This window comes from Anolis sagrei, chromosome 2 (assembly GCF_037176765.1).
Source record: "Anolis sagrei isolate rAnoSag1 chromosome 2, rAnoSag1.mat, whole genome shotgun sequence".
Taxonomy (NCBI): Eukaryota; Metazoa; Chordata; class Lepidosauria; order Squamata; family Dactyloidae; genus Anolis; species Anolis sagrei.
Genome location: NC_090022.1, coordinates 2,669,223 through 2,695,977, shown reverse-complemented (window position 1 = coordinate 2,695,977; position 26,755 = coordinate 2,669,223). Strand labels below are relative to the sequence as shown.

General features: G+C 46.1%; 2 protein-coding genes across 4 annotated transcripts in view; both read right to left on the bottom strand.

Moving 5' to 3' along the window:
• Nucleotides 1-1,058: 1,058 nt before the first annotated feature.
• Nucleotides 1,059-26,755, bottom strand: part of LOC137095991 (zinc finger protein 665-like) — a 71,305-nt gene continuing 45,608 nt past the window's right edge. Inside the window, exon 2 of the mRNA XM_067463272.1 lies at nt 1,059-4,438. Coding sequence (XP_067319373.1) covers nt 2,666-4,147 — 1,482 coding nt within the window. The 5' untranslated portion in view covers nt 4,148-4,438 and the 3' untranslated portion in view covers nt 1,059-2,665. The remainder of the gene's footprint in view (nt 4,439-26,755) is intronic.
• The window catches only part of LOC132766291 (zinc finger and SCAN domain-containing protein 2-like), a 49,776-nt gene continuing 45,612 nt past the window's right edge, over nt 22,592-26,755 (bottom strand). For all 3 annotated transcript variants that reach the window (XM_067463278.1, XM_060760684.2, XM_060760686.2), the window contains exon 2: nt 22,592-24,815. In XM_067463278.1, coding sequence (XP_067319379.1) covers nt 23,346-24,572 — 1,227 coding nt within the window. In that variant the 5' untranslated portion in view covers nt 24,573-24,815 and the 3' untranslated portion in view covers nt 22,592-23,345. The remainder of the gene's footprint in view (nt 24,816-26,755) is intronic.

Here is a 26,755-nt window from a genome sequence, read left to right as displayed (position 1 = left end):
AAGCCTTTGGCACCCCCTCTAGGCCGTTGTTTGGAAGTTGGACAAGCTCTAAGCAGATGTCCTGGTTTTCCACAGCCATAACGAAGCCGTGTTGTGGCTTGGAACACACCTGCAATCTCCTGGTTCCCAGGCTTGCCACCAGGATCGTCGACCGGTTGTAGCGCCCCCTCTGGCTGGCACTTGCTTCTCTGCTGCTCCTCAAACTTTCTCCTATAGATTTCTTCTAGAATTTTGCTGCACATCAGATCAAAACTCAAATCTTGTGGTCTCAAATTTTGCATTAAATGCACCAAATTGTCCCAATCAGGCAACAGGCTTGAAATCAAAATGTAAGCCTGATGCTCTTGTGAGAACTCCACCCCCCTCGTTGCATTCTCCACAAACAAACTCTTCATCAAATCAAGGTGCTTCTTTACAACCTCACCTTGCTGCAGTGTGGCACCATAAAGCCTTTTTGTCCATATCATCCTTGACAAACAAGACTCCCTTCTGATGCACTGCTTTCAAAGAGTCCCAAACATCATTTGCTGTGTTTTTACCTCTTATATGGATCGGTTGAGGACTGTCAAAACACAGGATGATTGATTTACTCCTCTGGACTTTTTCAGCATCTTGCTCGGTTTCCGAATAGTATTCTGCAGCCCTTCCCTGGCTAGCAGGTTTTCCATAAACACACTCCACTGAGAGTAGTTGGTGTCCTTCAGCTTCTTCATCACACTTAGGGGATTTAAACCAGCCATCTCTCTCTGCTCTCCTCAGCCCACACAGGGCCCACTGCAAACGTAGATCTGCAACCGACCCTCAGGAACTTCTGCATGTGGTGACCCTCGAATCCGAGTTTGCAACCAGGCCAAACACTTACTCCAAAGCAGGTACACAGCAGTCACTCACTTCTTGCAGCATCCTCGAACTGGTCTGGTTACTGTGGCAGCTTATCTCCTTCACGCCATCAATCATCGTAGATCAGGCACTGCGATGAAGCGTTGACTGGGCCCATAACCCAACTGTCGGCATCATCGGCAGCACAGCAAGGCAGGAACAGATCAATCACAGCCACCTAGGCTATAAACTACTTTATTTTACAGCTATATACATTGGAAGCTACTTAACACTCAGCACATCGTAAACTTGCTTCTTTTCCGTCCGGTCGTAACATTGTAAACTCTCAAACTGTTATCAGTATTAGTCCACACCTCTTGCATTCCAGAGTGACGTACGACGCTGCATACATTTGTTGTACACACTTGATTTATGACCTCTCTAGGAATGCTGTTCCTTCCATGGTTCAGTTAACTCTTTCCACACAGGAATATTTATTTTATTTTATTTATTTATTTATTTACAGTTTTTATATTCCGCCCTTCTCACCCCGCAGGGGACTCAGGGCGGATTACAGTATCCACATATATGGCAAACATTCAATGCCAGTTTGACAGACAACGAATACAGACAATACATTACTTGACACATAGCTACTGAATTTTAAACATACATACATACTTTGAAATCTACATTATAAATTGCAAACAGCTTCAACATATATACAGTAAGATTATTATTGTCTCAACACCATGGGCATAATCTATATAAATATCAATTATTCAATCAAGAAAAACATCCATAATAAACACTAAAAAATAAGTTCTCATTCACAACATGCTGAGTTCTCAACAGTTCCTCAACAGTTCCTCACTTTTTTTTTGGAAAGCTATCACTTCTTTGCTATTTCATCATAGAATCATAGAATCAAAGAGTTGGAAGAGACCTCATGGGCCATCCAGTCCAACCCCATTCTGCTAAGAAGCAGGAATATTGCATTCAAATCACCCCTGACAAATGGCCATCCAGCCTCTGCTTAAAAGCTTCCAAAGAAGGAGCCTTCACCACACTCCGGGGCAGAGAGTTCCACTGCTGAACGGCTCTCACAGTCAGGAAGTTCTTCCTAATGTTCAGATGGGATCTCCTCTCTTGAAGTTTGAAGCCATTGTTCCGCGTCCTAGTCTCCAAGGAAGCAGAAAACAAGCTTGCTCCCTCCTCCCTGTGGCTTCCTTTCACATATTTATAGTCAATTTAAGTTGATCTCTTCTAAGGAATTAACTAACTCGATTCAACAATCATTGTTCCTGTTACTTATTACTTTCTCCAGAGGAGTGAATGGCTCTGCTCAAGGACTTTCCATAGCCGTGAGTCTGCAGGTTTTTCAAGTGCGAGCAAAAACCCATGGAGAAGCCTCCCCTTGTAAAGATACAGGTCAATTGCAGAAAACAAGAGAGATCTACTCTATCGTTTAACCCATCTGGGGAAACGGTATGTAACATGAACATCCAAAAAGCCGCTCTCTGAAGTCAGTATTGATGGGGTTGTGTGGTTACCTTTTCTAATGCGCAGAATCTGAAGCTAGTGTATGAGTAGGATTTCTCACTGAAATGGGAATAAAGAGTAGAGTCAATAGCTTTATTTCTAATGCGGGATCTATTCTAATTTTTAAAGGTCTGGAGATCATGCTTCTCCCCTGTGTGGGTCCTCTGAGGGAGCGCTAATGTCCACTGCAACTGAATATTGCTCTGAGTTCTTTGCATTGATGTGGCTTCTCCCCTGTGTGGGTTCTTAGATGGGAATGTAATCTGTCACCACGACTGAAGCTCTTTCCACGTTCCATGCATTTCTATGGCTTCTCCCCTGTGTGAGTCCTTTGATGGGACCGTAGATGGCAACTCTGACTGAAGCTCTTTCCACATTCCATGCATTTATATGGCTTCTCCCCTGTGTGAGTCCTTTGATGGGAACGTAGAGAGCCACTCTGACTGAAGCTTTTTCCACATTCCATGCAATTATGTGGCTTCTCCCCTGTGTGGATCCTTTGATGGGAACGTAGATTGCCACTCTGACTGAAGCTTTTTCCACATTCAATGCATTTATATGGCTTCTCCCCTGTGTGGATCCTTTGATGGGACCGTAGATGGCCACTCCGACTGAAGCTTTCTCCACATTCCATGCATTTATGTGGTTTCTCCCCTGTGTGGATCCTTTGATGGGAACGCAGATGGCCACTCCGACTGAAGCTTTCTCCACATTCCATGCATTTGTGTGGTTTTTCCCCAGTGTGGATCCTTTGATGGGACCGTAGATGGCCACTCTGACTGAAGCTTTCTCCACATTCCATACATTTATATGGCTTCTCCCCTGTGTGGATCCTTTTATGGGCACACAGATTGCTATTCTGACTGAAGCACTTTCCACATTCCATGCATTTATGTGGCTTCTCCCCTGTGTGGCTCCTTTGATGGGAATGTAGAGTGCCACTGCAACTGAAGCTTTCTCCACATTCTATGCATTTATGTGGTTTCTCCCCTGTGTGGATCCTTTGATGGGACCGTAGATGGCCACTCTGACTGAAGCTTTCTCCACATTCCATGCATTTATATGGCTTCTCCCCTGTGTGCGTCCTTTGATGGGAACGTAGACTGCCACTCCAACTGAAGCTTTTCCCACATTCTATGCATTTATGTGGTTTCTCCCGTGTGTGGGTCATTAGATGGGAACGTAAATTGCCACTGCGACTGAAGCTTTCTCCGCATTCCATGCATTTATGTGGCTTCTCCCCTGTGTGCGTCCTTTGATGGGAATGTAGGATGCCCCTGCGACTGAAGCATTTTCCACATTCCATGCATAGATATGGCTTCTCCCCTGTGTGGGTCCTTAGATGGGAACGTAAATTGCCACTGCGACTGAAGCTTTCTCCACATTCCATGCATTTATGTGGCTTCTCCCCTGTGTGCGTCCATAGATGGGAACGTAGAGTGCCACTCTCACTGAAGCTCTTTCCACATTCCATACATTTATATGGCTTCTCCCCTGTGTGCTTCCTTTGATGGGACCGTAGATTGCCACTGCGACTGAAGCTTTCTCCACATTCCATGCATTTATGTGGCTTCTCCCCTGTGTGGATCCTTAGATGGGACCGTAGATTGTCCCTGCGACTGAAACATTTTCCACATTCCATGCATTGATATGGCTTCTCCCCTGTGTGGGTCCGTTCATGTATAGTAAAAGAACTTTCCCTATCAAATTGTTTTACACATTGCATACACTGATGTAACTTCTCCCCTGTGTCTGATCTAGGATTGGGAGGTAGAGGGCTTGCCATTCTTTTACATTTATAATTCAAATATGATGCCAGGGGTTCACAGATATAACCTCCTGAACAGGACAGTTTTTGTATTGCTGTAGCCTTCTGCTTGGTTTCCCAGACCTCTCTTTCTACAGCACAATCTTATTTCCCCCCTTAACAGCACAGGTATGTAGCTTCAAATATATTTTTCTCGTACTTATTTTTTCTTGTTGTCATTGCTGTGTACTTGAAGTCACTATAGACTTGCAGCACTCCTCGGGCAAAAATCTCACAAGGTGTTCTTTGCAGAACTTGTTCGGAAGTTACCTGTCAGACAAATGAGAGGAAAATCTCTTCAGGAGCTGAACAGAGAAAGATCTCATGGAACACAAAGAACAAGTCTATTGCTGTAGCAAACCAAGAGGAAGAGGGAAGGTGACAAATACTTTGACACTTGCCCAACTATGAACAATCCCTCCTCAGGTACAAAGGGGACGGTGCCCAAAGATTCTGTGTGTGGAAGGTGTTTAGGGAGGGGTCTTTATAATTCTCACCCGGAAACGTCCTGGGCCTCGCTCAACTACAAACTCTGCAGGAAACAAACACAGAATTTCAAATGGGAAGCACGCTCTTCTCCTACTTGGAAGGCCAGACGCTAACTTTCCATATATGAACCCACACGTTCCCATCTGGAGAGGCCCTGCTCACGGTCCCACCTGCATCCCGCAATGACTAAATCATTAACTACCTGCTTGCTGGATTATAATTAAAACCTGCTAATGGGAATTGAAAAAACAAACTGTGATAAGAACTGTGACAATGATAAGAGATTTTTTTTACAATGTTAAGAAGGAAGTCAACACAAGGCTAACACCCATCATGAAGAATCAACATCTGACCAGGAAACTGAGATGGAGTCAACATATTCCACGATGGAAGATAGAACATATGCCATCCAGTAGTCACCATCTGTTTGCCCACAGAAAGCCATACTTATTAATCTAGAGCTGATGTGGTCTATATAATGCAATTTTCTGAATCAGCACCCCAAATAACCCCAGGAACAGGCCAAAAAACCAAGAAAAACGTTTTTTGTTGGGTTGTTATTGTAAGGGACAGGGCCTTCTCTGTGGTGGCCCCCCAACTCTGGAACTCCCTCCCCAAGGACATCAGACAAGCCCCAACGTTGGCAATCTTTAGGAAGAGCCTGAAGACCTGGCTGTTCCAGTGTGCCTTTCCAGATTAGGAAACTCCCGGCATCATGTCCCAAATGCACTTTGTGAGAGACTAGGATTGTCTGCACATTGCACCTACCTCCAAAAACCTCTACATACCTCATGTCAAGTTCAGCCCTTTTAAAATTTTATCCATTACACTTGGCCCGGCCTTTAGGTTTTTAAATGCGTCATGGTGTCATTGTTTTTAGAGTTTTATTGTTTGCTTGATGTTTTATTATTTGCTTATGAGTTTTACGGTTATATTTGTATGTTGTTGTTTCTTGGCGGCCTTGGCCATTGTAAGCCCCATCGAGTCCTTCGGGAGATTTTGCAGGGTATAAATAAAGATAATAATAATAATAATAATAATAATAATAATAATAGGCTGCAGGGATTCTTCCTCCGCGTGGCTTTTTGGGCCTTCTCCTTTTGAGTCCACCCTCCCCTCCTTTCTTTGCAGGCCCCCCTGCCCTCCTCTTCCTGCCTCCCGAAGGCACTGACATCCTTCCCGCCCTTCCTTTGCTCATGAATGGGGAGCGGTGGGTGTGTTGCAGCCAACCCAGGCTTCACATATTACCTCCATCTCTGCAGTGTTGTGTGTCTGTTTCATTAATGGTTTAGAACTTGTAATTTACTTGAAAGGAAAGGCCTGATAATGCAGACCTGGAGACTGGGATTGCATCAACCTCTGCACCAGGCGGGCTTTGGAGAGGAGGACGTTACATAACGGGGAGACGGCAGAAGAGAAGGCGGGGAGGGAAAAAGAAAAATAGGGGGGAAGATAGGTGACCTCCGGTCTCTTCCAATTTAGTCACAAAGAAAGCTAAAATCATATACTTCACCCTCTAGAACTCTCTGTATGAACTCTTTTCTCATATTAAATTGTATTTTCCTTTTCAATTCTTATTTCAGAAATCTTTTCCTCACCTCTTATGTCCCTAAACAATACTTTAAGATCTCATATAAACAGAAGAAGAGAGAGCGGGCATCTCTGCGGGGTCCCTGTTTGACTTTCCCATGGCTTGCCTAGGCTTCCATTTGCAATCCCTTGTGCCGTCTGTCTAGTGCCGTGGCTCCCAACCTTTTTTGGGACCAGGGGCCACTTTGGCCAGGGACCCCTCTCCAACATTAGGACCCAAAGGGTTACGAATCAGTTTTTGGTCAACATTAGATTTGGTTTGGTTATTTGGGGTGTTGATTCAGAAAACTGCACTGGAGAGAACACCTCAGCTCTACTTTCTGACACAGAACAACATATGCCACCCAGGATTCACCATCCGCTTGTCACAAGAAATACAATGTGCAGATTTGATATGATATATGGTTTGAATGGAATTGAATGAAAGAATGAATGAATGAGAGTTAATAATTTTGAAGACACCATTCAAAAAGATTAAGATCCACAATGACTAAATCATTAACTACCCAGGGCAATAGACACGATGGCTCTGGAATGTCCCCTCTCAAGAAGCCGAGCCAAGGAATGAAGTAAGGAAGGGATGAAGAAGGAAGAAAGGGAGGAAGGGAGGGAGGGAAGAAAGGGAGGAAGGAAGGGAACAAAGAAGGAAGAGCAGAAGGAAGAGAGGATGGAAGGGATGAAGGGAGGCATGAAGTAGGGAAGGAAGGAGAGAAATGAAGAAAGGGATGAAGGGAATAAGGAAGGAAGGGATGAAGGAAGGGATGAAGGAAGGAAGGAGGGAGAGAATCATAAAATCAAAGAGTTGGAAGAGACCTCATGGGCCATCCAGTCCAACCCCATTCTGCCAAGAAGCAGAAACATTGCATTCAAATCACCCCTGACAGATGGCCATCCAGCCTCTGTTTAAAAGCTTCCAAAGAAGGAGCCTCCATCACACTCCGGGGCAGAGAGTTCCACTGCTGAACGGCTCTCACAGTCAGGAAGTTCTTCCTAATGTTCAGATGGAATCTCCTCTTGTAGTTTGAAGCCATTGTTCCATTGCATCCTAGTCTCCAGGGAAGCAGAAAACAAGCTTGCTCCCTCCTCCCTGTGGCTTCCTCCAACATATTTATACATGGCTATCATATCCCCTCTCAGCCTTCTTTTCTTCAGGCTAAACATGTCCAGCTCCTTAAGCCGCTCCTCATAGGGCTTGTTCTCCAGACCCTTGATCATTTGAGTCGCCCTCCTCTGGACACATTCCAGCTTGTCAATATCTCTCTTGAATTGTGGTGCCCAGAATTGGACACAATATTCCAGGTGTGGTCTAACCAAAGCGGAATAGAGGGGTAGCATTACTTCCTTAGATCTAGACACTATGCTCCTATTGATGCAGGCCAAAATCCCATTGGCTTTTTTTGCCGCCACATCACATTCCTGGCTCATGGTTAACTTGTTGTCCACGAGGACTCCAAGATCTTTTTCACACGTACTGTTCTCGAGCCAGGCCTCATTGTCCCCCATTCTGTATCTTTGCATTTCGTTTTTTCTGCCAAAGTGGAGTAAGAAAGGGAGCAAGGAAAGAAGAGAGGAAGGAAGGGATGAAGGGAGGAATGAAGTAAGGAAGGGGTGAGAGAAGGAAGAAAGGGATGAAGGAAGGGAATAAGGAAGGAATAGAGAGAGGAAGGAAGGGATGAAGGGAGGAATGAAGGAAGAGAGGAGGGAGAGAAGGAAGAAAGGGAGCAAGGAAGGAAGAGAGGAAGGAAGGGATGAAGGGAGGAATGAAGGAAGAAAGGAGGGAGAGAAGGAAGAAAGGGTTGAAGAAAGGGAATAAGGAAGGAATAGAGAGAGGAAGGGATGAAGGAAGAAAGGAGGGGGAGAAGGAAGAAAGGGAGCAAGGAAGGAAGAGAGGAAAGAAGGGATGAAGGGAGGAATGAAGGAAGAAAGCAGGGAGAGAAGGAAGAAAGGGATGAAGGGAGGAATGAAGGAAGAAAGGAGGGAGAGAAGGAAGAAAGGGAGGGAGGGAGGGAACAAGGAAGGAAGGGATGAAGGGAGGAATGAAGTAAGGAAGGAGGGAGAGAAGGAAGAAAGGGATGAAGAAAGGGAGTAAGGAAGGAAGAGAGGAAGGAAGGGATGAAGGGAGGAATGAGGTAAGGAAGGGGTGAGAGAAGGAAGAAAGGGATGAAGGAAGGGAATAAGGAAGGAAGAGAGAGAGAGAGGAAGGAAGTGATGAAGGGAGGAATGAAGGAAGAAAGGAGGGAGAGAAGGAAGAAAGGGATGTAGAAAGGGAAGAAGGAAGAAAGGAGGGAGAGAAGGAAGAAAGGGAGGGAGGGAGGGAACAAGGAAGGAAGGGATGAAGGGAGGAATGAAGTAAGGAAGGAGGGAGAGAAGGAAGAAAGGGATGAAGAAAGGGAGTAAGGAAGGAAGAGAGGAAGGAAGGGATGAAGGGAGGAATGAGGTAAGGAAGGGGTGAGAGAAGGAAGAAAGGGATGAAGGAAGGGAATAAGGAAGGAATAGAGAGAGGAAGGAAGGGATGAAGGGAGGAATGAAGGAAGAGAGGAGGGAGAGAAGGAAGAAAGGGAGCAAGGAAGGAAGAGAGGAAGGAAGGGATGAAGGGAGGAATGAAGGAAGAGAGGAGGGAGAGAAGGAAGAAAGGGAGCAAGGAAAGAAGAGAGGAAGGAAGGGATGAAGGGAGGAATGAAGGAAGAGAGGAGGGAGAGAAGGAAGAAAGGGAGCAAGGAAAGAAGAGAGGAAGGAAGGGATGAAGGGAGGAATGAAGGAAGAGAGGAGGGAGAGAAGGAAGAAAGGGAGCAAGGAAAGAAGAGAGGAAGGAAGGGATGAAGGGAGGAATGAAGGAAGAGAGGAGGGAGAGAAGGAAGAAAGGGAGCAAGGAAAGAAGAGAGGAAGGAAGGGATGAAGGGAGGAATGAAGGAAGAGAGGAGGGAGAGAAGGAAGAAAGGGAGCAAGGAAAGAAGAGAGGAAGGAAGGGATGAAGGGAGGAATGAAGGAAGAGAGGAGGGAGAGAAGGAAGAAAGGGAGCAAGGAAAGAAGAGAGGAAGGAAGGGATGAAGGGAGGAATGAAGGAAGAGAGGAGGGAGAGAAGGAAGAAAGGGAGCAAGGAAAGAAGAGAGGAAGGAAGGGATGAAGGGAGGAATGAAGGAAGAGAGGAGGGAGAGAAGGAAGAAAGGGAGCAAGGAAAGAAGAGAGGAAGGAAGGGATGAAGGGAGGAATGAAGGAAGAGAGGAGGGAGAGAAGGAAGAAAGGGAGCAAGGAAAGAAGAGAGGAAGGAAGGGATGAAGGGAGGAATGAAGGAAGAGAGGAGGGAGAGAAGGAAGAAAGGGAGCAAGGAAAGAAGAGAGGAAGGAAGGGATGAAGGGAGGAATGAAGGAAGAGAGGAGGGAGAGAAGGAAGAAAGGGAGCAAGGAAAGAAGAGAGGAAGGAAGGGATGAAGGGAGGAATGAAGGAAGAGAGGAGGGAGAGAAGGAAGAAAGGGAGCAAGGAAAGAAGAGAGGAAGGAAGGGATGAAGGGAGGAATGAAGGAAGAGAGGAGGGAGAGAAGGAAGAAAGGGAGCAAGGAAAGAAGAGAGGAAGGAAGGGATGAAGGGAGGAATGAAGGAAGAGAGGAGGGAGAGAAGGAAGAAAGGGAGCAAGGAAAGAAGAGAGGAAGGAAGGGATGAAGGGAGGAATGAAGGAAGAGAGGAGGGAGAGAAGGAAGAAAGGGAGCAAGGAAAGAAGAGAGGAAGGAAGGGATGAAGGGAGGAATGAAGGAAGAGAGGAGGGAGAGAAGGAAGAAAGGGAGCAAGGAAAGAAGGGAGGAAGGAAGGGATGAAGGGAGGAATGAAGGAAGAGAGGAGGGAGAGAAGGAAGAAAGGGAGCAAGGAAAGAAGGGAGGAAGGAAGGGATGAAGGGAGGAATGAAGGAAGAGAGGAGGGAGAGAAGGAAGAAAGGGAGCAAGGAAAGAAGAGAGGAAGGAAGGGATGAAGGGAGGAATGAAGGAAGAGAGGAGGGAGAGAAGGAAGAAAGGGAGCAAGGAAAGAAGAGAGGAAGGAAGGGATGAAGGGAGGAATGAAGGAAGAGAGGAGGGAGAGAAGGAAGAAAGGGAGCAAGGAAAGAAGAGAGGAAGGAAGGGATGAAGGGAGGAATGAAGGAAGAGAGGAGGGAGAGAAGGAAGAAAGGGAGCAAGGAAAGAAGAGAGGAAGGAAGGGATGAAGGGAGGAATGAAGGAAGAGAGGAGGGAGAGAAGGAAGAAAGGGAGCAAGGAAAGAAGAGAGGAAGGAAGGGATGAAGGGAGGAATGAAGGAAGAGAGGAGGGAGAGAAGGAAGAAAGGGAGCAAGGAAAGAAGAGAGGAAGGAAGGGATGAAGGGAGGAATGAAGGAAGAGAGGAGGGAGAGAAGGAAGAAAGGGAGCAAGGAAAGAAGAGAGGAAGGAAGGGATGAAGGGAGGAATGAAGGAAGAGAGGAGGGAGAGAAGGAAGAAAGGGAGCAAGGAAAGAAGAGAGGAAGGAAGGGATGAAGGGAGGAATGAAGGAAGAGAGGAGGGAGAGAAGGAAGAAAGGGAGCAAGGAAAGAAGAGAGGAAGGAAGGGATGAAGGGAGGAATGAAGGAAGAGAGGAGGGAGAGAAGGAAGAAAGGGAGCAAGGAAAGAAGAGAGGAAGGAAGGGATGAAGGGAGGAATGAAGGAAGAGAGGAGGGAGAGAAGGAAGAAAGGGAGCAAGGAAAGAAGAGAGGAAGGAAGGGATGAAGGGAGGAATGAAGGAAGAGAGGAGGGAGAGAAGGAAGAAAGGGAGCAAGGAAAGAAGAGAGGAAGGAAGGGATGAAGGGAGGAATGAAGGAAGAGAGGAGGGAGAGAAGGAAGAAAGGGAGCAAGGAAAGAAGAGAGGAAGGAAGGGATGAAGGGAGGAATGAAGGAAGAGAGGAGGGAGAGAAGGAAGAAAGGGAGCAAGGAAAGAAGGGAGGAAGGAAGGGATGAAGGGAGGAATGAAGGAAGAGAGGAGGGAGAGAAGGAAGAAAGGGAGCAAGGAAAGAAGGGAGGAAGGAAGGGATGAAGGGAGGAATGAAGGAAGAGAGGAGGGAGAGAAGGAAGAAAGGGAGCAAGGAAAGAAGGGAGGAAGGAAGGGATGAAGGGAGGAATGAAGGAAGAGAGGAGGGAGAGAAGGAAGAAAGGGAGCAAGGAAAGAAGGGAGGAAGGAAGGGATGAAGGGAGGAATGAAGGAAGAGAGGAGGGAGAGAAGGAAGAAAGGGAGCAAGGAAAGAAGGGAGGAAGGAAGGGATGAAGGGAGGAATGAAGGAAGAGAGGAGGGAGAGAAGGAAGAAAGGGAGCAAGGAAAGAAGAGAGGAAGGAAGGGATGAAGGGAGGAATGAAGGAAGAGAGGAGGGAGAGAAGGAAGAAAGGGAGCAAGGAAAGAAGAGAGGAAGGAAGGGATGAAGGGAGGAATGAAGGAAGAGAGGAGGGAGAGAAGGAAGAAAGGGAGCAAGGAAAGAAGAGAGGAAGGAAGGGATGAAGGGAGGAATGAAGGAAGAGAGGAGGGAGAGAAGGAAGAAAGGGAGCAAGGAAAGAAGAGAGGAAGGAAGGGATGAAGGGAGGAATGAAGGAAGAGAGGAGGGAGAGAAGGAAGAAAGGGAGCAAGGAAAGAAGAGAGGAAGGAAGGGATGAAGGGAGGAATGAAGGAAGAGAGGAGGGAGAGAAGGAAGAAAGGGAGCAAGGAAAGAAGAGAGGAAGGAAGGGCTGAAGGGAGGAATGAAGGAAGAGAGGAGGGAGAGAAGGAAGAAAGGGAGCAAGGAAAGAAGAGAGGAAGGAAGGGATGAAGGGAGGAATGAAGGAAGAGAGGAGGGAGAGAAGGAAGAAAGGGAGCAAGGAAAGAAGAGAGGAAGGAAGGGATGAAGGGAGGAATGAAGGAAGAGAGGAGGGAGAGAAGGAAGAAAGGGAGCAAGGAAAGAAGAGAGGAAGGAAGGGCTGAAGGGAGGAATGAAGGAAGAGAGGAGGGAGAGAAGGAAGAAAGGGAGCAAGGAAAGAAGAGAGGAAGGAAGGGATGAAGGGAGGAATGAAGGAAGAGAGGAGGGAGAGAAGGAAGAAAGGGAGCAAGGAAAGAAGAGAGGAAGGAAGGGATGAAGGGAGGAATGAAGGAAGAGAGGAGGGAGAGAAGGAAGAAAGGGAGCAAGGAAAGAAGAGAGGAAGGAAGGGATGAAGGGAGGAATGAAGGAAGAGAGGAGGGAGAGAAGGAAGAAAGGGAGCAAGGAAAGAAGAGAGGAAGGAAGGGATGAAGGGAGGAATGAAGGAAGAGAGGAGGGAGAGAAGGAAGAAAGGGAGCAAGGAAAGAAGAGAGGAAGGAAGGGATGAAGGGAGGAATGAAGGAAGAGAGGAGGGAGAGAAGGAAGAAAGGGAGCAAGGAAAGAAGAGAGGAAGGAAGGGATGAAGGGAGGAATGAAGGAAGAGAGGAGGGAGAGAAGGAAGAAAGGGAGCAAGGAAAGAAGAGAGGAAGGAAGGGATGAAGGGAGGAATGAAGGAAGAGAGGAGGGAGAGAAGGAAGAAAGGGAGCAAGGAAAGAAGAGAGGAAGGAAGGGATGAAGGGAGGAATGAAGGAAGAGAGGAGGGAGAGAAGGAAGAAAGGGAGCAAGGAAAGAAGAGAGGAAGGAAGGGATGAAGGGAGGAATGAAGGAAGAGAGGAGGGAGAGAAGGAAGAAAGGGAGCAAGGAAAGAAGAGAGGAAGGAAGGGATGAAGGGAGGAATGAAGGAAGAGAGGAGGGAGAGAAGGAAGAAAGGGAGCAAGGAAAGAAGAGAGGAAGGAAGGGATGAAGGGAGGAATGAAGGAAGAGAGGAGGGAGAGAAGGAAGAAAGGGAGCAAGGAAAGAAGAGAGGAAGGAAGGGATGAAGGGAGGAATGAAGGAAGAGAGGAGGGAGAGAAGGAAGAAAGGGAGCAAGGAAAGAAGAGAGGAAGGAAGGGATGAAGGGAGGAATGAAGGAAGAGAGGAGGGAGAGAAGGAAGAAAGGGATGAAGAAAGGGAATAAGGAAGGAAGAGAGAGAGGAGGGAAGGGATGAAGGGACGGATGAAGGAAGAAACGAGCCGGGCCTGAGGGGAGGCCAGAAGGAGGCCCATCCTGCTCCCCGCTTCTCACACTCCCACACTCCCGAGGCCTTCCTTCCCTCACCTTCCACTCACACACTGCTCCCGGGAAGAAGCGTGGCTGTCTCTCCCTCAGCTAGGCCCAACCGGAAGCGCCCCCAACGGCCTGGCCGTGACGTCACCCAGAAGCCCTACTTCCGCCCGGCGTTGTTATGGCGGGCGCGGGCAGGCGCCCAAAGAGGGGCGGAGCTTCGTTTTAAAGGAGCCGGACTGCAGGAAGGAGGACGGGAGGCAGGCAGGCAGGATTACCTTCTCTGAGGATTACCTGGGAAGGAATCCCACTGGAGCATTGCAGCACACCCAAATACCTGGGAGTCACTCTGGACCGTGCTCTGACCTACAAGAAGCACTGCCTGAACATCAAGCAAAAAGTGGGTGCCAGAAACAATATCATACGAAAGCTGACTGGCACAACCTGGGGATCACAACCAGACACATGAAGACATCTGCCCTCGCGCTGTGTTACTCTGCTGCTGAGTATGCATGCCCAGTGTGGAACACATCTCACCACTCAAACAGTGCGTGTGGCTCTTAATGAGACATGCCGCATTATCACGGGCTGTCTGCGCCCTACACCACTGGAGAAATTACACTGCTTAGCTGGTATTGCACCACCTGACATCTGCCGGGAAGTAGCAGCCAATAGTGAAAGGACCAAGGCAGAGACATCTCCAGCTCATCCCCTGTTTGGGTATCAGCCAGCACGTCAACGACTTAAATCAAGACATAGTTTTCTTAGATCTACAGAGACACTCGCTGGAACACCTCAGCAAGCGAGAGTCCAAAAGTGGCAGGCCCAAACCCAGCACCTCAATTCATGGGTGATACCAGATGAGAGACTCCCTCCTGGGCACTCAGAAGACTGGGCGACTTGGAAGGCGCTGAACAGACTGCGCTCTGGCACCACGAGATGCAGAGCCAACCTTCAGAAATGGGGCCACAAAGTGGAATCTTCGGCATGTGAGTGTGGAGAGGAGCAAACCATTGACCACCTGCTGCAATGCAACCTGAGCCCTGCCACATGCACAAGGGAGGACCTTCTTGCGGCAACACCAGAGTCACTCCAAGGGGCCAGATACTGGTCAAAGGACATTTAACCAAATACCAAATTTGCAAAATCTGTGTTTTTTTTCCTCCTTTTTCTTTTTAATCTGTGTGTTTGTTTTGCTCTGTTAAAATTGGAATACAATGGTTGTTGATGACACAATAAATAAAATAAATAGGCTCTTCTTCCTGCCATGGGGAACCTCTCCTTCCATCTGTGACGTAAACGGAACCCCCACCCACCATGGGTTTTTTTTTTGGTCGTGTCAGGAGCAAGTCGCTTCTGGTGTGAGAGAATTGGCCATCTGCAAGGACGTTGCCCAGGGGACGCCTGGATGATTTGATGTTTTTATCATCCTTGTGGGAGGCTTCTCTCATGACCCCGCATGAGGAGCTGGAGCTAATAGAGGGAGCTCATCCGCCTCTCCCCGGATTCGAACCTGCGACCTGTCGGTCTTCTGTCCTGCTGGCACAGGGGTTTAACCCACTGCACCACCGGGGGCTCGTTACCCACCATGGTGCTGGCTCATGTCACAGCCAACACCTACAATTTTTCAGTTTTTCTCAGTTGCGGAAACGAAATGTGCCGTTTCTTAATAAATTTAACATGTTGAATTCAAATATAATAATTAAATGTGTTAATTGGCTCTGGTTTTTATGCAACAGCTATTTCAATTTTCTCCACAATAGGTAATTCGTTAATATTATGATAATGCGCCTAACCTTACCGCATGTATATAAACCGTGAATATTTACTAAATTTTAGTCAAAATATATTGGCAATAGTTTATACATGAGAAATATTTATTTAATTAGTCTATTGTTTATGTTTGTGCGGCAAGAAACTCTATTAGTAGGCCGAATGCAGTTGAAAAGTCTGAAAGTTTCAATGTCGCTTTAATCGTGACTTTAGTTTATATCCTGTTTGCTTCTCTTGACTTTTCTTTTGTATTCAAGGAAAGGATTCCCTCAGCAGGAGTCTGACAGCATTGACGGAGTCCATTGGCTTTGATCTCTTTTTTCCATAATGCTTTATTTACACACATGCGAGGAGACATAACTACAGCAAAAAGAACAATGTAAAACGATGTTTAACGATACTGTCTCAGTCTTCAACTGACTGACCCTCACCGTTCAAAAGTCTGGCCTTATAAAGGGCTTTCTAGCTTTTGCACACGGCACTAATACTGCGTCATCAAACTTTCTGGAGTATTCTAGAATCTTCCATAGTGTAAGTCGCAACATGCATTTTTTCAACCATACATGATCACGTGATTGCTTATATCATAAAAACTAGAGCCAATATACATTTCTAAATGCCATTTTCATTTTCAGCACCCCAAAATCATAAAAGAACAACTATTTTCAGGCCCGCAACTTTTTCTCTGTTGAACAGTGCAATCAGGAGGGAGGCATGGGGGGGGGGGGGTCTGAATAGCTGTGAAAGTGTATTGAAGGTCATGATTTTCTCTGTGAAGGTATGCTTGTACATCTTCGAGTGGTAACTTAGGCCTGGCATCCATTTTGGCCAAATTGTGATGAGTTTATTTATTTATTTATTTATTTCGGGTACTTTTACCCCACCCTTCTCAACCCCCAAGGGGGGACTCAGGGCAGCTTACAAAGAAGGCACAACTCGATGCCTATACAAATTACACATATTATACAAAACCATAGCTAAAACAATTATCACAGTTAAAAACAATCAAAACAATCAGTACATAACATGTCATATAAAAAACTATAAAAACTATTCTCATGCTCAGCACTTCGTCTTTCAGAGTTCCATAGTTCTATTCCATTAATCATTTCCTAATCATTGTCAAGTCCTTTCTTTATCTGCCCGATTATCCGAATGCCTGGTCCCAAATCCATGTTTTCAGTTTTTTCCTAAAGGAAAGGAGCGATGTTGCAGATCTAATTTCCCCGGGGAGTGAATTCCACAGGTGGGGGGCCACCACCGAGAAGGCCCTGCTCCTTGTCCCCACCAAACTCACTTGTGATAGAGGCGGGGTCGAGAGCAGGGCCTCCCCAGAAGATCTTAGACTCCGGAGTGGGACGTAGAGGGAGATCAGTTCAGACAAATACACTGGGCCGGAACCGTATAGGGTTTTGTAGGTCAAAACCAGCACTTTGAATTTTGCTCGGAACTGGATCGGCAGCCAGTGGAGCTGACGTAACAGGGGGGTGGTATGCTCCCTGTATGACGCTCTGGTGAGCAGTCTGGCTGCCTCCCGCTGGACTAGTTGGAGTTTCCGAACAGTCTTCAAAGGCAACCCCACGTAGAGTGTGTTGCAGTAATCTAATCGGGATGTAACAAGAGCCTGGACCACCGTGGCCAGATCCGACTTCCCAAGGTACGGGCGCAGCTGGTGCACATGTTTTAATTGTTCAAAAGCTCTCCCGGCCACCACCGAGACCTGGGCTTCCAGGCTCAGCGATGAGTCCAGGATCACTCCCAAGCTGCGAACCTGCGTCTTCAGGGGGAGTGGAACCCCATCCGACACAGGCTGTAACCCTATGTATGCCCTGTTCAGCTTTGCGACTGACCAGGAGGACCTCTGTCTTGTTTGCCTTCAAACTCAAATAACTTTGTTCCCTGTCCTGGCCGATCTGATTTAGTGGAACCTCACCAGGTAACTTAGGTTATTGGGCACTATTTTAAGTATAAATAATTATTTTATATGCTTGTGGTTTTCTCTTTTATTGTATTGTGTTGTTCCAGGCACATTGTGCCGTATGTAAGTCACCCCAAGTCCCTTTGGGGAGATGGAGGTAGGGTACAAAAAAAGTTATTATTACGTACCCACTATATTTGGTTTCTACTGAGTTCACTACAAAAGGAGGGGAAGTGGGAGTCCCAGGAAAAGGACACCCCTCTTCAGGAGGCCCAAGGCCCAAATTCCTCAAATCTGTAAACAACCAGGTCTCCCATTATCTGGCCTTCCTCCAAGACTCCTGAGGCTTCAACACATTAACATGAATCCAGACAAGACAGAGGTACTGCTGGTCAGTCGCAAAGCCGAACAGGACATAGGGTTACAGCCTGTGTTGCATGGGGTGACACTCCCCCTGACGCAGGTTCGCAGCTTGGGAGTAATCCTGGACTCATCGCTGAGCCTAGAACCCCAGGTTTCGGCCGTGACCAGGGGAGCATTTGCACAGCTAAAGCTTTTGCACCAGCTGCGCCCGTACCTTGGGAAGTCTGACTTGGCCACAGTAGTCCACGTTCTGGTTACATCGCGTTTAGACTACTGCAACGCTCTCTACGTGGGGTTACCTTTGAAGACGGCTCAGAAGCTCCAACTAGTCCAACGCTCGGCAGCCATGATTTTATCAGGAGCGGAGCGCAGGGAGCATACAACCCCCCCTGCTGCGCCAACTCCACTGGCTACCGATTTGCTACCGGGCTGAATTCAAAGTGCTGGCGTTGGCCTATAAAGCCCTAAACGGTTCCGGCCCAAGCTACCTATCCGACCGCATCTCTGCCTATGAACCCACCAGGACTTTGAGATGTTCCGGGGAGGCCCCGCTCTCAATCCCGCCTGCTTCTCAAGCACGGCTGGCGGGGACGAGAGATAGGGCCTTCTCGGTGGTGGCTCCTCGGCTGTGGAACGCCCTTCCTACGGACATTAGACTAGCACCATCTCTAATGGTATTCCGCAGGAAAGTGAAGACCTGGCTGTTTGACAGGCGTTCGAATAATTAGTGCAATGATTGGTTAATGAACATTGGAACGGAATAATGGATGACGAATCTGGATCATGTTTTTGATGATGAGACGATAGTGAATAGTGAATGGTTATTGTAGCAATTGTTTATTAATTATGTAATATGTTAGGTCGTTAACTGTTTTTACACTGTAGCATTGAATTTTTGCTGTTCTTATTTGTTGTGAACCGCTGTGAGTTGCCTTCGGGCTGAGAACAGCGGTATATAAGTAAAGTAAGTAAGTAAGTAAATAAATAAGCGATCCCATGATGAAGAAAGCCTTTACTTTCAAGATCTTGGGAGACATATTTGTTTGGACTACAACACCGAGGGTTCTCCAACCATTTAATGTGAGGCCTTTTTGCTGGGATGATGGGAGTTGTAGTCCAAGAGAGACATTCCCTCCAATCTTTGGAGCAGGGATTCCTGAACTATTCCTCCAGGATTTCTTGAGCTTCAACACCCAGAAGCATCAACTGCCTTGGATCAAGATCAGGGATTCTGGGACATGGAGTCCCCTGGAAGTGGAAGTCCAGGGCTTGGGAAGAGAGGCTCCTGAGAAGTAACAATGCTTCCATGGCTGAACAGCTCACAGCATCAGGAATTGCTTTCCTGCAATTCAAATCCACTGCTTTATATTTTAGTCTCCAGAAAAGAAGGAAGAACTTCCCCTTTTCTCCTCAATGGGACATCCTTCCAAATATCAGCTCTCCTGTCCACTCAGCCTTTTCCCTCCAAACTAAACATCCCCAGCTCCCTCAGTCATTCCCTATCGCCCTTCTCTGGAGACATTCCAGGCATCTCAAAATCTTGTTTGAATTGTGCTCCCCAGAACTGGACGCAGGTTGATTCCAGGGGAGGCCTGACCCAAGTCTAGAAAAGAGTCCACTAATACTTATTTATTTCTTTATTTACAGTATTTATATACCGCTTATCTCACCCGGATTTAGACCTCATGATCCCATTGGAACAGCCTAGAATTACATTGGCTTTTTAAGCTGATGTATCACACTTTATATATATATAAAAAGCAATTGTTATTCAAAGACAAAAACCAAAAACAAAACAAAGCATGTTTATACAAATGATAGTTTGTATAATTACAATTTTGGTATTCTTTTTCAAAAGATATAATTTCGGCACATTTTCAAAAGAACTACTTAACAAACATAGAGCGAACAAGGACACACACCTTGCACAACAACAACAAAAGTAACGGACAACAAACTCTAGTCCAGCGGTTCTCAACCTGGGGGTCGCGACCCCCAGAGGGGTCGATTGGCCATTTCCGAGGGGTCGTGACGCCACCTCCTTTGGCCCCGCCCCCTCCGCCACCTTGCAATGGCTGCCTGGCCCCCGGGGGCAACGCAGGAAGGCCCAGGCCCGGTGGGGAGGCGAATCTGTTTGCTATTTGTGTTTGCTCTCCGGATGTAGGTAAACTACATCTCCCCTAAATCACTGTCAATTCCTCCCAACCCCCTCCTGTATTTTCCGTTGGTCATTGGGGGGGGGGGGGGTTCTCTGTTCCAACTTTGGTCCAGGTCTATAATTCGTGGGGGGTCTCTGTGGTATGTGGAAGTCAGATCTGAATCAGTTGAAGGTATTGCAAACCCCATCATACTCCCCCAAGCATATTGTTTTGTGATGAATCACTATGCTTTAAGTATGTTCAATTTGTAACAATAAAAATACATCCTGCATATCAGATATTTACATTACAATTCATATCAGTAGCAAAAGTAGCAACAAAAATAATTTTATGTTTGGGGGGTCACCACAATATGAGGAACTGTATTTAGGGGTCACAGCATTAGAAAGGTTGAGAACCACTGCTCTAGTCTATAAGCCTCTCACTCCCTCTGATTTTTATCTCTATTGACTATTTCCTTTAAACGCTGTTCTATACTTCATCCATTCAGTTAATGTGTCCATCTCAACTGATTCATGAGACCAGTTACATCTTGCTTGGACTACTGCAACGCTCTCTAAGTGGGGCTGCCTTTGCAGATAGTTTGGAAGCTTCAACTGGTTCAGAGATCAGCAGCCAGGTTAATTAATGGACCACCATAAAGGGAGAGAACCTCTCCCACATTACGGCAGCTCCACTGGCTGCTGGTCTGCTTCTGGACTACATGCAAAGTGCTGGAGATTACCTATAGAGCCCTAAATGGTTCAAGCCCAGACTGTTTGAGAAACCGCATCTCCGTACACAAACCAGCACGAGCACTGCACTCTGCGGAGGAGGCCATCCTCTCGGTCCCACCCCGATCCCAAGCAAGGCTGGTGGGGACGAGATGGGGGGCGGCATCTCCGTGATCGCCCCCTGCCTCTGGAACTCCCTTTCTAAAATACGAAAACCCATTTATGCACTTTAGCTTATGGAGAGGAGGAGGACTAGTACATCTTTATAGGAGGGGCTGCTGATAAGTCTTTGCCTTTGTGTTCTTTTTTGTTTCTATGGTAACGAATGTTACATCACATAAAAGCCTTATGTGTCTCATATATGTTTTCAAATTTTTTTGTTTGTAGCTCATGGCAACAGTGATCTAGGCATGCGGGGAAACAAAATGGCGGCGTCTAAGGCGATATTCACAGCAAATGAGAGCAGAGGAGTGATAAAATTCTTGTTTCTGCAAGGAAAGTCCTCAAAGGATATTCATGGTGATATGTTGCAGACGTTAAGGGATCAACGCCTTTCAAATTCTACATTTAAGAACTGGGTTGCCAAATTTAAAACGGGCCACTTCAGCACCAATGATGAGGAACGTCCTGGACGACCGAGAGTGGTGGTTGTTCCGGAGATTGTTGATGCTGTGCACAACCTCATACTGGAGAATCGGCAAATTTCAGTGAAAGGAATAGCAGACATCATGGGGATTTCTCGTGAAGGTGTTCATGTCATTATCCGTGAACATTTGAACATGGAGAAGCTCTCTGCAAGGTGGGTCCCCAAATGTTTGACAACAGATCAGAAAAGCATGCGAGTGAAAACTTTCTGGTCCATTTGTCAGCGTTTCCAGACTGATAAGAACTTCCTGGATCAACTGGTCACTATGGATGAGACCTGGATTTATTTGTCTGAAACCAAGAAGCAGTCAAAAGAATGGAGGCACAGTGGTTCTCCTCATTCAAAGAAGATCAGGGTACAAAAATCAGCAACTAAAGAGATGGTGTCTATGAACCATCAAGATTATTAAGATCGTCTGGAGAGGCCCTGCTCTCGGTCCCACCAGCCTCGCAAGCGCGTCTGGTGGGGACGAGGGACAGGGCCTTCTCGGTGGTGGCCCCTTGACTCTGGAACTCTCTCCCACTGGAGATCAGAACCGCCCTGTCTATCCTGACATTTAGGAAACAGGTGAAGACTTGGTTATGGAGACAGGCATTCGACAAGTGAGCCAACACTCTGAGATAGGGATGGAGGATGATGAGCAACGATTTTAGTGTGACGACTGACCATTATAGTTATTGATTATAATTGCTGTTTTAATGTTTTACTGTAATATGTATTATGATGTTTTATTGATTGTATGTGATATTAGGGTTGGAAACCGGTCTGAGTCCCTCAAGAGAGGTGAGAAGGCTGGGATACAAAACTCTTAAATAAAATAAATAAATAATTCTGGGATAAGGAGGGCATTCTGCTAGTGGACTACCTTCAAAATGGTTCCACCATCAATGCAAGATATTACATTGAACTTTTGGACCAATTGAAGGCAGTTCTGAAGGCCAAAAGGTGTGGCAAGTTGTCCAAAGGAATCTTGTTCCTGCAAGACAACGCCTCCGCTCACACTGCACAAGTGACCATTGCAAAACCGGTGGAGCTAGGCTTCCAGCTGGTTGACCACCCACCTTATTCACCGGATCTAGCTCCCTCTGACTATCATCTGTTTCCAAACCTGAAGAAACACCTCAAGGGTACCAAATTTCACAGCATTTCTGATGCCATAGCTGCTACAGATGACTTGTCTGAGGCACAACCAAAATTCTTTTTTTAGTAAGGCTTACAGAACTTGGAATATGTATGTAAGAAGTGTGCTGATATCAGTGGAGTGTGGAATAAATGTAAAGTTTCATCTTCCTATCTCGTTTTTTTTCTGGGTAAAGCCAAAGACTTATCAGCACCCCCACGTACATACCCTCGGCCAGATATTGGACACCTACCTCAGCTCCTTGGAAGCTGTAAACTACATTATGCTTTTAATTTCTTCTTAATCTAAATTCTTACATGGGGGGAGTTAATCATGGTAAATGTGTGTGATATTTTAAATTATGCTTATTTCAGTTTTAATATTTGGTTATTTTTTTGGTTGAGTTCATAGCTTTATATCGAGATTGTTTTATCTATGGTTTTTGACTTGATTTATCGTTTGTTCATTTGTGGCATGGAATATTTGCCATCTTGTTACTTGCGGGAAACCACCCTGAGTCCCCTCGGCGAGAAAAGGGGGGGGGGGGTGACAAATAAATTATTATTAATATTCACCAGCCAATGTCATCATTCTTTGTCTTCCATTCTCTGCAGTTAGGGAGATATGCTGTGTATCCTAATGGACCCTTTGGCAAAGGTGGTGATTAAACAGTCTCAAATACGGATATGGGTTCACTCTACGCAGGGATAAGTACACAGAAAGCAAGACCGATGGTCTCATGTACCAGGGCTCTCCCAGTATAAAGTCTGAGGAACACAAGCTAGGCCAAGACAATATGTACTTATAAGAAAGCTAAAGTCTTGAGTCCGCTTAAAATAATACAATTGCAGCAACACAGTCGGAGGAACAATGAACACAAGTCAAGGTCAAGAGTCCAGTTGATGCAGACAAGTCGAGTACTGCAGATCCAGGACAGGAGCAAGAAGAAACAAAAGCCAAGGTTACAGTCCAATAGTCATATGCCAGGAGTTCATTCTACGGAGTTGATAAAATAACAAGCAGAAAATCAAGAGTATAAACCAAATTCAGAGTCCCAAATTCAAGCCAGAAATTCAGGGATACAAACAAAGTCCTGGTTCATAAATGAAACCAGGAAGTCAGTTCAGAATTTAGAGTCAACCATTCAGGGTACAACAAAGTCCAGAATATGGTTCCCGGTACATGGCTGGAGCCCAAAATTCTAACTGAGGGGGAGGAGAGCCAAGACATGAGTCAAAAGTATGATGATATGACATTATCTGCTACCAAAGAGCTATTCTTTTTCAGAACCGTTTTATCCAAAGATATCAGCTGCTGCTCATTTCAGCAAACCTTCAATCTAGAAGGCTGTGAGGGATTTCCTTGTGGAGGAGGGTTAGGTGAATCCCTTCAAAGCTTGGGGCAATACTGAGAAAAGTGCCCCTCTGAGTGAGACCTGCTCCCAGTAGCTGATGATCAAGGCCACACAAACTGAAGCTCTTTTCCCATTCCATGCATTTATATGGCTTCTCCCCTGTGTGGGTCCTTTGATGGGAACGTAGCCTATCACTCCGACTGAAGCTTTTTCCACATTCCATGCATTTATGTGGCTTCTCCCCTGTGTGGGTCATTTCATGGAAATGTAGTTTGTCACTGCGACTGAAGCTTTTTCCGCATTCCATGCATTTATGTGGCTTTTCCCCTGTGTGGGTCCTATGATGGGAACATAGACTGCCACTGTGACTAAAGCTCTTTCCACATTCCATGCATTTATATGGCTTCTCCCCCGTGTGGGTCCTTTCATGGGTACGCAGATTGTTACTGTGACTGAAGCTCTTTCCACATTCCATGCATTTATGTGGCTTCTCCCCTGTGTGTGTCCTTTGATGAATACGTAGATTGTTACTGTGACTGAAGCTCTTTCCACATTCTATGCATTTATGTGGCTTCTCCCCTGTATGAGTCCTTTGATGAGTATGTAGATTGTTACTCCGACTGAAGCTTTCTCCACATTCCATGCATTTATATGGCTTCTCCCCTGTGTGGGTCTTGTGATGGGAACGCAGATGTCCACTATGACGGAAGCTTTCTCCACATTCCATGCATTTATACGGCTTCTCCCCTGTGTGGGTCCTTTGATGAGAACGTAGACTGCCACTCTGTCTGAAGCTCTTTCCGCATTCCATGCATGTATAAGGCTTCTCCCCTGTGTGGGTCCTTTGATGGGAACGTAGAGTGCCATTCTGACTGAAGCTTTCTCCACATTCCATGCATATATAAGGCTTCTCCCCTGTGTGGGTCCTTTGATGGGAACATAGAGTGCCATTCTGACTGAAGCTTTCTCCACATTCCATGCATTTATAAGGCTTCTCCCCCATGTGGGTCCTTTGATGGGAATGTAGTTTGTCACTGCAATCGAAGCTCTTTCCACATGTTGTGTATTTATATGGCTTCTCCCCTGTGTGGGTCTGTTCATGGACTGTAAGAGAACTTTTTATATCAAATTGTTTTCCACATTCCATACACTGATGTAACTTCTCTCCTGTGTGTGATCTAGGATAGGGAGGTAGGGAAGTAGCCATTCTTTTACACTTGTAATTCAAATATTATGCCAGGGGATCATAGATATAACCTCCTGAACAGCAGTGTTTTTGTATTGCTGTAGCCTTCTGCTCGCTTTCCCAAGCCTCTCTTATTTCCCCACCTTAACAGCAGTTTTTTCCCTTGTTGTTATTGCTGTGTATCTTGACGTAACTTTAGACGCACAGCACTCCTCGGGCAAAGCTCTCACAAGGTGTTCTTCTCAGAACTTGTTCAGAATTTACCTGCCAGACAAATGAGAAGAACATCTCTTCAGGACTTAAAAGGAGAAAGATCTCATGAAACACGAAGAACAAGTCTAGTGCTATAGCAAACCCAGGGGAAGAGGGAAGGTGCCCATTGCCTGGTGACAAATACTTTAACACTTGCCCAACAAAGAACAATTCCTCCGCAGGTACAAGGGGGATGGTGCTCAAAGATACTCTGTGTGTGTGCAAGGCGTTCAGGGAGGGGCCTTTATAATTCTCAGCCAGAGAGGTCCTGGGCCTCTCAACTACAAACTCTATAATCCTGCGGGAAACAGCCACAGGATTTCAAAGGGGAAGTACATTCTTCTCCGCTAAGTTTTCTGAGGCTGCAGAAATGATTAACAACTGGAAGAACGTATCTGATACAAAAGGATCCAGCAAAAGGAACAGCACCAGGAAACTACAGGCCAATAACATGTCTGCCCACTATGTTTAAACTATTGACCGGCATCATAGCTGACAGAATTCAACATTATCTTGAAGAAAAAAACATCTTGCCAGATGAACAGAAAGGCAACAAACGGAAAAGCAGGGCTACAAAAGACCAGTTATTAATTGACAAAATGATTCTGGAGATCTGCAAACGCCAAAAAACTAATTTTCACATGACGTGGATGGACTACAAAAAAGCCTTTGACTCACTCCCACACAGTTGGATCATCAAGTGCCTAGACACCATCGGCATTTGTAAAAACGTTGGCACTTTTATTGACAATATGATGAAGCACTGGAAAACTGAATTGTTTGTTGGAAATGAAAACTACGGACTTGTCAACATCAGGAGAGAAATCTTCCAGGGAGACTCATTGTTCCCACTGCTTTTCATCATTGCCATGATCTCTCTGTCAACAACCTTACAAAAGACAGACCTGGACTATCAAACATCTAAGAAATCTCACAAAATTTCACACCTGCTGTACATGGATGACCTGAAGCTGTATGGGAAAACCGAAACTGAAATCCAGTCTCTGACTAACACTGTCCGAATCTTTAGCACTGATATCAACATGGAGTTTGGTTTGGACAAATGTTCGACAGTGGCACTGAAGAATAGAAAAATAATTGAAAGTGAGGGCATAAATACACCCAATGGCCAAGCGATAAAGTGTTACCAACCAGAGGCCTATAAATATCTGGACATACTACAGCTGGACAACATCAAACATGAACATGTGAAAACTGTGGTCAGCAAAGAATACATTCAAAGGGTCAGAAAAATTCTCAAAAGCAAGCTTAATGGAGGCAATACCATCAAGGCCATAAACCCCTGGGTCATACCTGTCCTAAGATACAGATAAACTGGACGCAGGCAGGACTGGACAATTTGGACAGAAAAACAAGAAAACTCATGACCATTCATCCTTCACTACATCCTCGCAGTGAAGTTGACTGGCTCTATCTGCCTAGAAAGTCTGGTGGCAGAGGATTTTTACAAGTAAAACAAGAAGTTGAAGAAGAACAACACAATGCCCTGGCAGAATATGTCAAGGAAAGCCAAGAACCTGCTTTAATTGAATTCAGTAATTGGAAACTTCTCAAAGCACAGCAGACAAAGAGTCAGTACAAGAAAACTGCACTACAAACCAGAGCTGACAGCTGACATAACAAAGCCTTGCATGGGCAGTTCCTTGACAAAATTGAAGGAAAAGTTGACAGGGAGAAGAGTTGGTGATGGCTCACGAGTGGAACCCTGAAGAAGGAGACAGAACAAGGCCTGGTTCTTGCAGCCCAGGAGCAAGCCATCAGAACCAACGCAATTATGGCCAGGATTGGAAAATCAGCGGATGACCCAAAATGCAGACTGTGCAAGGAAGCGGATGAAACCATGGACCATCTCCTCAGCTGTTGCAAGAAAATCGCACAGACGGACTACAAACAAAGACACAACTCTGTGGCCCAGATGATTCACTGGAACT